The 16899-nt window shown below is 45.4% G+C and overlaps 1 protein-coding gene across 2 annotated transcripts in view; it reads left to right on the forward strand.

Annotated features, from left to right (window-relative positions):
- The window catches only part of IL6R (interleukin 6 receptor), an 85589-nt gene that overhangs the window by 18793 nt on the left and 49897 nt on the right, over positions 1-16899 (forward strand). Inside the window, exon 1 of one of the 2 annotated variants that reach the window (XM_082615959.1) lies at positions 15533-15931. The exons of the other annotated variant lie outside the window; for it this stretch is intronic. Within the exon in view, the coding sequence (XP_082472085.1) occupies positions 15847-15931 (85 nt within the window). The 5' untranslated portion in view covers positions 15533-15846. Of the gene's footprint in view, positions 1-15532; positions 15932-16899 lie in introns of those variants that run through there. 2 annotated transcript variants of the gene reach the window in all.

A 16899-nucleotide genomic window follows, 5' to 3' on the forward strand; every position in this document is an offset into this window, starting at 1 on the left:
CTCCCAAACTCCCAAACCTTTAATGATGGCCACTTTTTTCTCACCTCCATTCCTGTCTGTATTAGCCAGAGAAATGGAACCATTAGGATATATATCCTGTATAAGTGTCTGTATATGGATGGATGCATATATCCTGTGTGCGTGTGTGTTATCTCTCTGTATATCCTATATAAATCTCTTTTAATAAAGAGATTTATTATACAGGATTGGCTCATGTGATTTGAAGGCTAGCAAGTCTCAAGATCTGCAGGGTGAGCTGACAAGCTGGAGCCCCAGGAGAGCTGATGGTGTAGTAGTTCTGTCCAAATCTCACTTCCGCCTTTTGCTCTTCCAGACCTCCCAACACCTTTGTAACTAATTCCTTATATTTCATTCCATCAATTGAAAAACATGTGGAGGGAATTCCCTGGCGGTCCAGGGGTTAAGACTTCGCCTTCCAATACAGGGGGTGTGGTTTCAATCCTTGGTTGGGGACCTAAGATCCCACATGCCTCACGGCCAAAAAACCAAAACATAAACAGAAGCAATATTGTAACAAATTCAATAAAGACTTTTAAAATGGTCCACATCAAAAAATCTAAAAAAAAAATTGTGGAGTGGCTTTTGCTTTCTTGACCATACTCTGATTTATAAAAAGCCGACTTATGGATATTATGATATCCTTCCTGGAAGTATAGTAATTTTGAATTGTTCTTTCTCCTTTCCACATGTTTTATTATTTTTACTTTTTTGATATAAATTTATTTTATTTATTTATTTTTGGCTGTGATGGGTCTTCATTGCTGCATGTGGGCTTTCTCTAGTTGTGGTGAACGGGGGCTACTCTTCTTCGCGGTGCGCGGGCTTCTCATTGCGGTGGCTTTTGTTGCGGAGCATGGGCTCTAGGCACGCGGGCTTCAGTAGTTGCAGCAAGCGGGCTCAATAGTTGTGGCTCTCGGGGTCTAGAGCACAGGCTTAGTAGTTGTGGCACATGGACTTAGCTGCTCCGTGGCATGTCTGATCTTCCCATACCAGGGCTTGAACCCATGTCCCCTGCATTGGCAGGCGGGTTCTTAACCACTGTGCCACCAAGGAAACCCCTACATATTTTATTATTGAGGTTAAATGTACATAACATAAAATTTACCATTTTCACTATTTTTAAGTTCACAATTCAGTGACGTTAAGTATATTCACAGTGTTGTGTAAACATTACCACTATCTATTTCTACAAGTTTTTCATCATCCCAAACAGAAACCCTTTACCTTTGAAACAATAACTCGGGACTTCCCTGGTGGTCCAGTGGTTAAGAATCCGCTTTCCAATGCAGGAGACGGGGGTTCCATCCCTGGTCGGGGAACTAAGATCCCACATGCCCGGGGCAACTAAGCCCGTGCGTGCGCTCTGGAACCTGTGCACCACAACTAGAGAGAATCCCATGCGCCACAACGAAAGGTCCCTCACCACAACGAAGATCCCATATGCTACAACTAAGACCCGATGCAGCCAAATAAATAAATAAATATTAAAAAAAGAAAAAAGAACTGAAAGCAGGAACTAGAACATATATATATACACCAGATATATAATATACACCCATGTTCATTGATGTGTGATTCACAAAAGCTAAAAGGTAGAAACAACCCGTGTCTATCAGCTGATGAATGGACAAACAAAATGCTACAGCATAGATGAACCTTGACAACATTATGCTAAGTGAAAAAAGTCTTACAGGAAAAGATAAATATTATGATTCTACTTATGTGAAGTACCTAAAATATGCAAATTCATAGAGATAGAAAGTAGAATAGCGGTTACCAGGGTCTAGGGGGAGGGAGGAATGAAGAGTTATTGGTTTTTTTTTTATAAAATATTCATTTATTTATTGGATGTGTCGGATCTTAGTTGCAACACGCAGGATCTTTTGTTGTGGTGCGTGGGGTCATTAGTTGCGGTACACCCTTAGTTGCCCCAGGGCATGGGCGGATCTTAGTTGCCTGACCAGGGATCGAACCAGCGTCCCCTGAGTTGCAAGACCAATTCTTAACCACTGGACCACCAAGGAAGCCCCATCCCTTCTTTCAGTTCTTTTGGGTATATAATAGGGGAGTGGAATTGCTAGATCAGTTGGTAGTTCTATGTTTATTTTTTGAGGAACTGACAAGCTTTTCCACAGAGGCTGCATCATTTTATATTCCCACCAGCAATGCTCAACAATTCTAATTTCTCCACATCCTCACCCGCACTTGTTATTTTCTATTTTTTGATAATAGTCACTTTAATGGATGTGAAGTGGTATCTCATAGTGGGTTTTTTCTTTTTTAAATAAATTTATTTTAAAATTTATGGCTGCATTGGGTCTTCATTGCTGCATGCTGGCTTTCTCTAGTTGTGGCGAGCAGGGGCCACTTTTCCTTGAGGTGCACGGGCTTCTCATTGTGGTGGCTTCTCTTGTTGCAGAGCATGGGCTCTAGGCACACAGGCTTCAGTAGTTGTGGCACTCAGGCTCAGTAGTTGTGGCACACAGGCTCAGTAGTTGTGGTGCACAGGCTTAGTTGCTCCGCAGCATGTGGGATCTTCCCAGACCTCGAACCCGTGTCCCCTGTATTGGCAGGTGGATTCTCAACCACTGCGCCGCCAGGGAAGTCCCTCTCATAGCAGTTTTGATTTGGATTCCCCTTATGACCAATGATGTTGAACGTCTTTTCATGTGCTTGTTGGCCATTTGCATACCTTTTTTGGAGAATGTATATATAAGCCCTTTGCCCTTTTTTTTTTTTTTTTTTTTTGGCGGTACGCGGGACTCTCACTGTTGCGGCCTCTCCCATTGCGGAGCACAGGCTCCGGACGCGCAGGCTCAGCGGCCATGGCTCATGGGCCTAGCCGCTCCGCGGCATGTGGGATCTTCCCGGACCAGGGCACAAACCCGTGTCCCCTGCATCGGCAGGCGGACTCTCAACCACTGCAACACCAGGGGAGCCCCCCTTTGCCCAGTTTTGAATTGGATTATTTCATTTTGTTGTTGAGTTGTAGGAGTTTCTTTACATATTCTGAATATTAATCCCTTATCAAATACATGATTTGCAAATATTTTCTCCCATTCTGTGAGTTATCTTTTCATTCTTTTAATAGTGCCCTTTGATGCACAAAAGTTTGTAATTTTGATGAAGTCCAATTTATCTATTTTTTTGTTTTGTTGCCTTTTTTTTTTTTTTTTTGGCTGTGTTGGGTCTTTGTTGCTGCGCACGTGCTTTCTCTAGTAGCAGTGAGCGGGGGCTACTCTTGGTTGTGGTGTGCGGGCTTCTCATTGTGGTGGCTTCTCTTGTTGCAGAGCATGGGCTCTAGGCACGTGGGCTTCAGTAGTTGTGGCACATGGGCTCAGTAGTTGTGGTGCCGGGCTTAGTTGCTCTGTGGCATGTGGGATCTTCCTGGACCAGGGCTCGAACCCATGTCCCCTGCGTTGGCAGGTGGATTCTTAACCACTGCACCACCAGGGAAGTCCCTTGTTGGCTTATTTTTTAAATGTCCTATCCAAATACAATATCCTGAAGACTTTTCTGTATTTTGTTTGTTTGTTTTTTGGCTGCACTGTGCAGCATGCGGGATCTTAGTTCCCCAACCAGGGATCAAACCCGTGCCTCCTGCATTGGGAGCGTGGAGTCTTGAACGCTGGACTGCCAGGGAGTCTTTTCTGTATGTTTTCTTCATTTTGAGTTAATTTTTGTATATGGTGTTAGGTAAGAACCCGACTTCTTTTTTTTTTTTTTTTTTTTGGCCGCACCCGGAGGCTTGTGGGATCTTAGTTCCCCAACCAGGGATTGAACCCAGGCTAAGGCACTGAAAGCACTGAGTCCTAACCACTTGACTGCCAGGGAATTCCCCCTACTTTTTTCTTTTGCAGGTGGATATCAAATATTCCCAGCACCATTTTTTGAAAAGACTGTCCTTTCCCTGTTGAATGGTCTTGGCACCTTTGTCAGAAAATCAGTTGGCCATATCAATTACAGATTCCTCAATAGCACTGAAAAAAAAATCAATTAACCATATGTATAAAGATTTATCTGGGAGCTCTCTAGTCTATCTCATTGATCTGTATGTCTGTCCTTATGCCAGTACCACACTGTTTTGTTTTTTTTAATGAATTTATTTATTTATTTATTTATGGCCGCGCAAGTTCCTCACTGCTATGCGAGATCGTGGCGAGCGGGGGCTAGTCTTCGTTGCGGCGCGCAGGCTTCTCTTGTTGTGGAACACGGGCTCTAGGCGCGCTGGCTTCAGTAGTTGTGGCACACGGGCTCAATAGTTGTGGCACTAGGGCTTAGTTGCTCCTCGGTATGTGGGATCTTCCTGGACCAGGGCTTGAGCCCATGTCCCCTGCGTTGGCAGGTGGATTCTTAACCACTGCGCCACCAGGGAAGTCCCACCACACTGTTGTGATCACTGTAGCTTTGTAGTAAGTTCTGAAATAAAAAAGTGTAAGTCTTCCAATATTATTCTATTTTTTTCAAGACTGTTTTGAGTATTCAGGATCCTTTGAGATTTCATATAAATTTTGGAATGGGTTTTTCTATTTCTTCAAAAAGTGACATTGGAATTTTGATAAGAATTGCATCGAAACTGTAGATCGCTTTTGATAGTATCATCATCTTAACAGTGTTAAGTCTTCCAATCCATGAACACAGGATGTCTTTCCATTTATTTAGGTCTCTTTTAATTTCTTTCAGCAATGTTTTGTAGTTTTCAGTGTACAAGTCTTTTGCCTTGTTGGTTAAATTTCTTCCTAAATATTTTACTTTTGTTGATGCTATTGTAAATAAAATTGTTTTTTAAAATTTCCTTTTCTGATTATTCATTGCTAGTGTATAGAAATGCAACTGATTTGTGTCTGTTTAGTTTGTACCTTGCAACTTTGCTGAATTCATTTATTAGCTCTAACAAGTTTGTGTGTGTGTGTGTGTATGTGTGTGTGAGATCTTTAGAATTTTCCTAAAAAATAAGATCATGTAGTCTGTGAGCAGAGATAAGTTTACTTACTCCTTTCCAATTTGGATGTCTTTAATTTCTTTTCCTTGCCTAATTGCTCTGGCTAGCACTTATAGTACTATGTTGAAAAGAAGTGGCAAAAGTGAGCACCCTCATTTTGTTCCTGATCTTAGGGAAAAGCTTTCATTCTTTCACCATTGAGTATGATGTTAGCTGTGGGTTTTTCATATATGGCCTTCATTCCCTCTTCCACTTTGATTAAAACAAAGACTCCTTGAATAAGGTTGTGAACATTCTTTGGTTATTCATGCAATAAATATTTATTAAGTTTCTATTCTGTGCCAGGAAGTTGTTTTATGCACTGAGGATAGAGTGATGACCAGACAGACACAGTGCCTACGAGAAGGCAATAAGGGTTCTAAGCGGGACTTCCCTGGTGGCGCAGTGGTTAAGAATCCGCCTGCCAATGCAGGAGACATGGGTTTGAGCCCTGGTCCGGGAAGATCCCACATGCCACGGAGGAACTAAGCCCGTGCGCCACAACTACTGAGCCTGTACTCTGGAGCCCGCGAGCCACAACTACTGAGCCTGTACTCCACAACTACTGAAGCGCGCGTGCCTAGAGCCCGTGCTCCTCAACAAGAGAAGCCACTGCAATGAGAAGCGCGTGCACTGCATCAAAGAGTAGCCCCCGCTCGCCGCAACTAGAGAAAAGCCCGCGCGCAGCAAAAAAGACCCAATGCAGCCAAAAATAAATATAAAATAATAAATAAATTTAAAAAATAAGGGTTCTAGGCAAAAAAAGAGAGATATGATAGGTGTGGACTAGTGCAGTGAATATAGAGAGATGCAGATGGACTTGAGATCTGTTCTGGATCGCAGTGCTGTAACGAACTGGATGACAGAGAAAAGGAGAAGGAGGAGTTAAGGATGACTCTTAGGTTTCCGACATGGGCAGAGAGTTGGGCAAGTCCCCGAGGTAGAGAGCACAGGAGGGACATCAAGTCGTGAGAGGAAGAGGATGGCTCAGTGTTGGACACATTGAGTTTGAGCAGCACATGAGACCTCAAAGTGGAGATGTCAGGTATGCAGTTGTATGTGCTGATCACAAGTGCAAATGAAATATTTGGGCTGAAGATAAACATTTGCGAGTCAGTGCAAGTGGATGAAATAGACTAGCGAGAGAATGTTTGGGAAGAGAAGGTGGCCTAGGGAGTAATTTCAGCATCAGATTGAAGAGGAAGAGTTTATAAAAGAGACTGAGAGGAGTGGCCAGGAAGGTGGGAGGAAAGTGAGATAGTAAGGAAGCCAAATGAATGAATTAAGAAGGAAGGAATGGTAAAACTGTCCAAGGCTGCTCAAAGGTCACATATAGTAACCCTAGAGTATGTTTCTGTATTTCTTAATCTGGATGGCAGTACATGGATGTCTATTGTATGATTCTTTTTACCTTTATATGTAATTAATATAGTATTATATATAAGAGTAATCAATTATAGGTATAATTAATATGAACAATTATTAATATATTAGGTATTAGCTTAAGATAAGAAGGGCACAATCTGTCCTTCTTATCTTTGAATTTGTTGTAGTGCCAAGCTCCAAGTTTGACACATGGCTGACATCCAAAAAATATTTGTTAGAAACATAATGCTATTTCCTAGCAACATGCTGAGTTAATACTATGTGCCTGGCACTGTGCTAAGCAATTCACCTGTATTATCTCATGTAATCCTCATGTCCACCCTACGATTTTGGTCCTACTCTTGGTCCTATTTTACTGGTAAGGAAATCAAGACTGGGAAAGATTAAATAACAAATACAAAGATGTCAAACTGAGTCTGTCTGACTCAAAACCTTCAAAAATTTATTTCATTTTATTTATTTATTCTTTTAAACAGCCTTATTGAGATATAATACACATGACATATAATTCTCCTACTTAAAGTGTACAATTCAGGATTTCCCTGGTGGTCCAGCGGTTACGACTCCAAGCTCCCAATGCAGGGGGCCCGGGTTCGATCCCTGGTCTGGGAACTAGATCCCACAAGCATTCCACAACTAAGAATCTGCATGCCACAACTAAAAAGATCCCACATGCCGCAGTGAAGATCCCACACACGGCAACTAAGATCCCATGTGCCTCAGTTAAGACCCAGTGCAGCCAAATAAAATAAATCAGTAAATAAATATTTTAAAAAATGAAGTGTACAACTCAATGTTTTTTTAGTATATTCATAGATATGTGCAGCCATCACCACAGTCTATTTTAGAACATATTTATCACCTCAAAAAGAAACACAATAACCTTTAGCTATCACCCCTCTATTTCTTCATCCATCTCCTATGCTCCCAGCCCTAAGCAACCACTAATGTACTTTCTATTTCTATAGATTTCCCTATTCTGGACTTTCATATAAGTGGAATCTTATAATATGTGGATTTTTGTGACTGCCTTCTTTCATTAGCATTGTTTTCAAGGTTCATTCATGCTGTAGTATGTATCACTACTTTATTCCTTTTTATAGCTGAATTATATTCCATTGTACAGAGATACTGAATTTTGTTTATCCATTCATCCACTGATAGACATTTGGGTTCTTTCTGCCTTTTAGCAATTATAAATGATGTCTCTTTAATATTTGTGTACAAGCGTTTGTGTGGACAAATATTTTTATTTGTCTTGGGTATATACTCGGGAGTGGAATTGCTGGTTCTTATGGTAACTCTATGGTTAATCGTTTGAGGAACTTCCAGAATGTTTTCCAAAGTGACTGTATCATTTTACATTCCCACCAGAAGTATATGAGGGACTTTCCTGGCAGTCCAGTGGTTAAGACTCTGTGCTTCCACTGCAGGGGGCATGGTTTCGATCCCTGGTCTGGGGAACTAAGATCCCACATGTCGTGTGGCCAAAAAAAAAAACAAACCCCCAAACCAAAAAACAAACAATGCTGTTCTTCAATTAAAATTGAATCTTAAAAAAAAAATTGTATGAGGTTCTGATTTGCTCACATCCTTGTCAACACTTGTTATTATCTGACTTTTAAATTCTAGCTGACTGAAAAGCTTTTAATCTCTATGCTATATTGCTTGAAATTTAATAAAATTATGTTCAGCATGATCCAGAAAAGTGTATAATATATTTAGCAAAGAGACTCATGAAAACGGTCAGTATAAATAAGGTTTTTTCCTTGGAGGAAAATTTCAGTTAGCAGGAAAAAAAAAAAAGATATAAGTAACACCTTCCTTCTCCCATAAGTAACACCCATCTCCACGGGGTGGGCGAGGTTACCACACATGTAAATTATTATCATTATCAGGCTAACAGTTCCTGAGCACTTCCTGGGTGCCGGGACTGAGCTAAGTACATCGGATAGTTTTCTCAGTTAATCCTCACAATAGCCCTGTGCAGTAGAAACTCTTACTATTCCCATTTTACAGATAAGGAAAAATGAGATTGGAGAAATGGGGTTTAGAAATTATCCAAGATCCTCAGCTGGTCAATGGCAGAGCTGGATTTGAATTCGGGCAATTTGGCTCAGGAATCTGCTTACACATGTATGTCTGCACGTATGTATACAGCTACATATACAGGAATGATTGCTAAAGAGCCAGCTAATGGACATAAATGGAGTAAACGATCAGCAATGGGAAGGGTAATTATTACTCAACCCTTATTCTGTGAAAATCCGGAGTGTAATGCAGCTTCTGCTGGGAAGTGAAAGAACAAACAGCTCACATGTACTCGTGAAATCCAAGTTTAGGCTATCTTCCAGGAAAGGTAAAATGGCAGACAGAGGTAGAAACTGCAGAGGCCCCAGCCCTGAGAAAGAATACTGTTGACGGCAGAAGGAAACTGGTCTGGAATATTAAGTCTGCTGGTAAATTGTTCTCTATTCCAGAACACTGTTTAGCCCATGAAGCCAGAAGGGGTCTAAGAGAGTGTCTAATAACTAAATTCTATTGCAACCTGTTCACTTTATGGGTGATATAATGAACTATAATTAAAAAACATATTCAGATGGACTCTTCTGTCTTGAAAAAAATGTGCTTTGGGAGAATTTACTTTTACATTTTTGAAACAAACACTCATGTAGGACCTACCACATGTGGGGCATTGTTATAAACATTTTACATATGTAATGAACTTAATTCTCATAAAAATCCCATGAGGCTACTTTTATTTCCCCTATTTTACAGATAGAGACATTGAAACATAGCGATGTTAAGTAATTTGTCTAAGGACACACAGCTAATAAGCGGCAGAGCTGGAAATTGAACGCAGGCAATCTGGCTCCAGAGTCTGTGTACATAGAATTATATTGTATATTGCATTTTAAACCACACTCTGAAGGAGTTTCAAGTAAATCCTTTAATAACATGGGTCATCTCCCTTCCCCACCTACTTAATAGTGCATCTATTTTATATATCTGAATTTTCAAGCCCCTAGTTTGTTTAATTTTATAATTGTGATGCTTTTTTTAGAATGTGGTAAAATGTACATGATATAAAATTTGCCATTTTAACCATAATTAAGTCTGCAGTTCAGTGGCATTAAGTACATTCACATTATGTACAACCATCACCACCATCCATCTCCAGAACTCTTTTCATCTTGCAGAACTGAAACTCCATCCCCATTAAACAATAATGCCCATTTCTGTCTCCCCTCAACTCCTGGCAACCACCATTCTACTTTCTGTCTCTGTGAGTTTGACTACTCTCTGTTCTTCGTATAAGTGGAATCATACAGTTTTTGTCCTTTTGTGTCTGGCTTATTTTACTTAGCATAATGTCTTCAAGGTTCATTCATGTTGCAGCATGTGTCAGAACTGCCTCTCTTCTTAAGACTGAATAATATTTCATTGTATAGAGATACCATATTTTGTTTATCCATTCATCCAAAGATGGACACTTGGGTTGCTTCCACCTTTTGCTCTTATGAATGATGCTGCTGTGAACATGGGTATACAAATATCTGTTTGAGTCCCTGTTTTCAATTCTTTTGTATATATACCCAAAAATGACATTGCTAGATCATATTTCATTTTAATTGTGCTGCTTTTTAGCAGTTAAAAAGTTATAGTATCCTATAAACATTACAAAAAGTGGAGATTTTATAAACCCTTTTGGAGAATGGTGCTAAAAATCCCTTCTCAAAGATGTGAGACACACACACACACACACACACACAATGGATACAGTGGAATACTACTCAGCCATAAAAAAGCATGAAATTTTGTCATTTGCTACAACATGGATGGACCTAGATGATATTATGCTTAGTGAAATAAGTCAGACAAATACTGTATATTATCGCTTATAGGTGGAGCCTAAAAAATAAAACAAATGAATATAACAAAACAGAAACAGACTCACAGATATAGAGAACAAACTAGTGGTTACCAGTGGGGACAGGGGAGGGGGGGTAGGGGATTAAGAGGTACAAAATACTATGTATAAAATAAATAAACTACAGGGCTATTATTGTACAGCACAGGGAATACAGCCAATATTTTATAACTTTAAATGGAGTATAATATATAAAAATATTGAATCACTATGTTGTACACCTGCAACTAATGTAATATTGCAAATCAACTATACTTCAGTTAAAAAAAATCCCTTTTCTGAGGGCCAACTCAGCTGGTGATGTGATGAAAAAGGGAATGGAAAATGTATTAAGCTCTGCTGCAGGTGGTGAATGGAGGGAGCCTGGGTGTTTTGTGGAGCTGGGGTTCACCTCCACTGTGAAAGTGGAGAAGTCTTCCCAGGCAGGATGAGGGTGCCGGGCCCTGGCTGGGGCTTGATCTTTGGGGGTGCTGCTGGCCTAAGACACTGAGTTCTGCTGATTAGAGGGGTCCCCATATTATACCTCAGCTGGCCGCATGCTTTCAACCTCCTCCCAGATGAGGAGAAAGGGAGGGGAAAGTTTCAGGGAATAATGAGCACCTTCCAGCAATTATTGATTAGTCAGGGCAGGAGGCCAGGGGAGGGGTCTGCAGGTCAGCCCAATCCCACTCCCCCACCCTGCTGCACTTCTTAGGATCATCATTGCTCCTAAAAGTGAATAGAAAACAAAGGGTATTGTTTTAAACTCTCCCAGGTGAGAATAGCCCTAACACAGCAGCCCAAGCCTGGAGGGCATGGGGGCAGGGAGAGAATTAAAAAAAAAAAGAAGACTCCTTTGAGTCAGTGTATCTGGGATCTTGACCAGCGGTCACTGCCTGTTTCATCTTTGGCAAACCAGTCTCCCTCAGGAGGTCTGAGGGCGGAGGAGCAGATGATGAATAATACGTTTTGGATTCAAAACAATCTGTGTATTTATTCTATGGGGTCTCCAACAGACTTCTGTCTGTGGCAGACTTTAAGAGGCTTAATCTCGGGGCTTCCCTGGTGGCGCAGTGGTTGAGAGTCCACCTGCCGATGCAGGGGACACGGGTTCGTGCCCCGGTCTGGGAAGATCGCACATGCCGTGGAGCGGCTAGGCCCGTGAGCCATGGCCGCTGAGCCTGTGCGTCTGGAGCCTGTGCTCTGCAACGGGAGAGGCCACAACAGTGAGAGGCCCGCATACCGCAAAAAAAAAAAAAAGAAAGAAAAAAAAAAAAAAGAGGCTTAATCTCTTCAGGTCAAAGGTGAGAGAGGACTTGCTGGTTGGGAAGGAGTCTGATAAAAGGAGTACCACAAGGTCCTACTGTACAGCACAGGGAACTATACTCAATATTTTGTAATAACCTATAAGGGGAAAGAATCTGAAAAGAAAGTAGATATTTATATGTATAACTTAATCACTTTGCTGTACACCTGAAACTAACAGAACATTTTAAATCAACTGTACTTCAATTAAAAAAAAAAAAAAATGGCACCAGCTTCTCCCTCTAGGGGAGACCAGGGTAACTGCAGGGACACACACAGTGGAAGGAGAGGGTCTGCGAGGCCCAAGAAGGGGGTGTCCCAAATGCCAGGGACCCCCAGCCTACTCTCCCCTCCCAGCCTACCTATCCCTGAGTGCCTGCTGTGATGGGATCGACAGATGTCCTGAAGTGTCCTTGGTCCTGTGCGCACTGCGCCATCCTTCAGTGAGAGTTCTGGGTCAAGAGCCAGACTTCACTCCAGAGCTGCCAGGTACCAGCTGTGCAGTCTTGATCAAGTCATCTCACTTCTCTGAGCCTCAGTGTACTCTTCTGAAAACTGGGGACACTATCTCCTACTTCTCGGGGTTAAGAAATTCAAAGGAGATCAAGTTGTGAAAGCATTTTGTAAGCAGCACAGTTACCCAAGAGAGGTGCCCTGGTTAAAGTCCTAGCTGTCCCTTCTACTGCAGGATCACTGCAGTGAGTCTGACAATCGAGGTCCCCAGGGTGCTTCAGCCCTGTCTGGTCTTTTTTTTCTTTTTTAAGTAAGTTTATTTATTTATTTAGTTAGTTTTGGCTGTGTTGGGTCCTTGTTGCTGCGCGTGGGCTTTCTCTAGTTGTGGCGAGTAGGGGCTACTCTTCATTGCGATGCGCGGGCTTCTCATTGCGGTGGCTTCTCTTGTTGCCGTGCATGGGCTCTAGGCACGCAGGCTTCAGTAGTTGTGGCTTGCGGGCTCTAGAGCACAGGCTCAGTAGTTGTGGCGCACGGGCTTAGTTGCTTCACAGCATGTGGGATCTTCCCGGGCCAGGGCTCGAACCCGTGTCTCCTGCATTGGCAGGTGGATTCTTAACCACTGCGCCAGGGAAGTCCTTTGTCTGGTCTTTATTTCTGATTTCTGGTGACCAGATAGCCCCATCTGAATCACTCTGCAATTCACCCCAGAGCTCTTGCCAAGTCTATATCCCCTACAGGCCTGAGTCTTCTCCTCTTCCTGGGGGCAAAAAGCCTGGCCTGAGACACTGGTGACCCCCATGGGTGCTGGCATCAAGAACCAGGCCTGGGAGAGGGCAGGTCAGGCTGAACTGAACATGTATGTTTTCTTCTCTTCCTTATCAGTGTTTTTCATAACAAAGCCTGGAATGTTGGCCCATGAATTTTGAACCTTCACTTAGTGCAGAACTCAGGTGGGGCTTGAAGGAGTTCAGAGAGTTTGCTCAGACTGTACCCCAGGGGAGGCCACATCTCCCTGACAAAGGCCCTCCACATTCCAGGCCCTGCTCAGCCGTGTGAATACAAAGATGAGCTTTATGCTGTGGCAGGGAAGATGGGGTGTGAACAAAGTCAGGAGGGGGTTTTGAGGCAGCACAGAGACAGACCACCTAATCCAACCTCGTGGATGATAGGATTCCAGGGAAGCAGTCAAGCTTCCTGCAGACATCATGAGTCTTAAGGGTTAGTAGGGTGTAGGACAAAGGAGGGTGTCAACTGAAAAAAAAAAAGCACAACCTAAAAGTTGAGAGTTCTGTTTAATTTAGCAGACATTCTTAGGACTTCAAGACAGCATCTCAAATAAATCTGAGAGACTGCCCCGAAGAAGCAAGAAGGAAACCAGGATATACAGGAGTTTTTGCAACAAAAGACCAGGTAGTCGGAACATCAAAAGATTACTGTTAATAAAAGAAAACCAGACATCTCAAGTTAAGGAATTTAGTGTTTTTCTATGTATGGGAAGATGCAAGAGTCTGGGCTCACTGAAATCATTCCTTTGATATGCACCTCAGCTACCTGGGGCCAGGATCCTGTGCTTTCTCATCCTGAGTTTCCTCAGGAGGCACCATGGGGGTAGCAGGGTGATGGCTTGATGGCTGCAACATCCTTTGTTTACTAATATGGTAGGGAACACTTTAGTTCTCTAGGGGGATTTCTGGCAGAGGGAATAACTTGAACAAAGGTGTGGAGTTGAGAAGACATAAATCATGTTGTAGAAACAGAATTATATTCAAGCTTGGAGATGCAGAAAATGAGGCTGAGAAGATAAAGATAGGCCAGATATTTTCACATGAACCACAATGCCAGTAACTTGCATATTGTTGCTCTCGTCATACAAATCATGAAATAGAGGCTCTGAGAGGTTAAGTAGTTTGCCCTAGTCACACAGCCAGCAAATGGCAGAGCTGAGATGGGAACTCCATCTGTCTGACTCCAGAACACAGCCTCTGGCTGGTGGTTTGGAGAGGGCAGCCCACTTCGGTGCAGAAGAAGGGTGCGGTCTGAGACACCTGTTCTTGGGCTTGAACATCCTTCTTTCAGACTCTCCTCTCTGAGCAGAGGGCTTTCTGCAGCCTTCTGGTTTCAGTCCCCCTTTGATATTTTTCAGGTCTGTATCTGCCACAACTAGAGGGGAAGGGGGCAACCACAGTGGGAACCACCTTCCAGGTCGCCTGCAACCTCTTTTTAAATATCAGGAGAGAGGGCCAGTGGCCAAAAGATCTACCTTTCAACATGCCTTTCCCCCACCCCCCGTCTGGGGGTGTGGCCAGAGCAAGCCCACCCAAACGAGTCTCCGTCAGGAGGTGGGTCAGGGCATGTGCCTAGTTCTGCCAGGCACCGCTGATGGGTGGTTCCCACAGAGAAAGCCAGATGCACCGGGTCTGAGGGCTGCATTTCAGAAGCTCTGTTTCTTCAGACCAGGTCCTATCCACTGGGGGCTTCCGTCAGGCCACACCCACTCCTGCTGTCCCAGGAACCTGGATCCTGGTTAGGATCAGTCTGAAGCCCAAAGTGGAAACGCACATTCTAATTAGCAGTTGCTGGGCCAGAAACTTTTTAGCTGAGACCTTATTTCAGCACTTTGCGCTCCCTCCAAACTCGGCTCTGAGGCCACCCTGTCAGCTTCAGGCTCCTTGGGGAATCTTGGTGAGCCCTTTCAAGAGCTGGTTGTGGTTGCTTCTGAAAGCCAAGCACCAGTTTCTGTCTGTCTTATCAGGAGGGCGGACATGCACGTTTTGACATCGATTGAGCACCTGTGGTCTGGACCCTGTGTCATGTGTATAGAGCTTCACAACCACGGTATCTTCATAAACATCCCGACCACTACAGACTTTCTTATATCTGACAGATGAGGAAACAGAAACTCAAGGGATTTCAACAGTAGTCACAGACACAGTAGGTGGAGGTCTGGATGGGAACCCAGGTCTTTATCTGCTTCCAAAGTCCAAACCTTCTCCCTGCCCGTGCTGCAAGGAACAGACAGGCACGGAGAGAGAAGGTACCTTTACAGTAGTGAGTCCCCTGATGGCCCAAGCCTCATCCCAGATCCATTAAATCAGAATGTCTGGGGGTGGGACCCAGGCATCGACGGTTTTCAGGGCTCCCAGGTGATTCCAAGGGTCAGAAAGGGCTGCCAAGCACCGCTTTACTGTAACGGTAAAAGGCACATCGCCTCCTCCAGGGCTCTCCAGGTGCTCCTTTCACAGCGTAATCCTGGTCACGAAACCAAAAATCAAAACCGAGCCAGTGGTGTTTAATTCCCCTGCTCTGATAAACAGAAGTAGGGAGGAGGGCCCCCGGCTGAGCTCGCCCCCTCCGGGTTCGGGGATCCTGCCCTCGCGGCTCAGGTGCGGCGCTGCGGCAGGAAGCCACCCCTCCGCTCGGCCGGTGCGCGGGGCTGTTGCGCCATCCGCTTCGGCTTTCGTAACAGCACCCTGGGACGGCCGAGAGACAACTCCAGTGCGAGTTCCTCAAATGTTTTCTTGCGTTGCCAGGACCGTCCGCTGCTCTGAGTCATGTGTAAGTGGGAAGTCGCACTGACACGGAGCCTGGCCAGAGGGAGCCGAGCCGAGAGCGGCGCGGGGCTCGGGGACTCGCCTTGCGTGCAGATCGCGGGCCCCCAGGGGATGGGGGCTGCCCTCGGGGCTTAAGCCCGCCCGCCGCCCCGCCCCGCCCCGGCCGCCGGCTCCCGACCCGCGCGTCCGCCCGCCCGCCTGCCTCTCTGGGACCATGGGGCATTAGCCGAGGAGGAAGCATGCTGGCCGTCCGCTGCGCGCTGCTGACCGCCCTGCTTGCGACGCCCGGGACGGCGCTGGCCCCGGGGGGCTGCCCCGCTCTGGGTAAGGGCTTCGGACGCATCTGGAGGGCTGGAACAGCTGGCGGGTGAGGGAACCGCTGTGGGCGCCGCAGACGCGGGGCGGCGGAGGGAGGCCGGAGCCGTGACGGCTCCCCTTGTCCGGGGCTAGCTTGGGTTCCCGCGGCACGAGGTGAGGAACCGGGCTGACCCAGCTGTCCGGTGGCGGGCGCTCGCTCGCGCGCCCCCTGCTGCGTCCTGCACCTTTGGCCGGGCGCGCTTTCCCCGTGACTGCCCTGCGGCCGGGTAGCTCTCTGCGGTCTGCGTACAGGACTTGGTGTGTTCTCAGAAACCTGATTCTCTTGTCTCCATCCCAGTGCCCCCAGGAGTCCTTACACAACTGCGGCCTGGCTTACTTTAAAAGGAGATGCCCTCGCGGGGTGGAGTTCCTGCCCGGGGCGTCCTTTGTACCAGCGCCCCCTTTGCCCCTCAGCTTTGGGGAAGGCATCCCGCCTGGCTCTCCCCTCAGCCCCCCGGGTTTATGTGTGGATGACAGTGCCTTGACTGTGAAGGGAGTGACATCATGGGCGCTGAGTCACGGACCCTCCCGCTGTCCGCTGCCCGCACTCCCTTAGGCAGACGCCAGCTCTAGCAAGCCGTGTGCCTCAGCCCTGGGAATTTAAGCCAAGTGGGGAAGTTGGCCAGGGATTGGGACGTCTTGAGGCTGGCACGCACTGGACTCCACTTCCAGACGAGAGAAGGAGGGGTGAGGCAGAGGGCACGGGGCACTTGTTGCTCCTGTGGACTGTAATCTGCCTCTGGCCGCCAGTCCTTTCTCTGGGCTCTGGCAGCATGCCAGCTGCGCGTCTAGGCTCTCCTCTAGAGGAGCTGGGCAACTGCTTCTCCAGAGGTTTATTTTAGGGTCTGAGGGCTTCTTTGAGGACACAGCAGAAAACCAAGGGGGCAGCCGGCAGGCTTCTGGGAACAGATGGCTGGGGAGACGGTGGCTCTGGC

Source organism: Mesoplodon mirus (assembly GCF_964341445.2).
Source record: "Mesoplodon mirus genome assembly, chromosome: 3".
NCBI lineage: Eukaryota > Metazoa > Chordata > Mammalia > Artiodactyla > Ziphiidae > Mesoplodon > Mesoplodon mirus.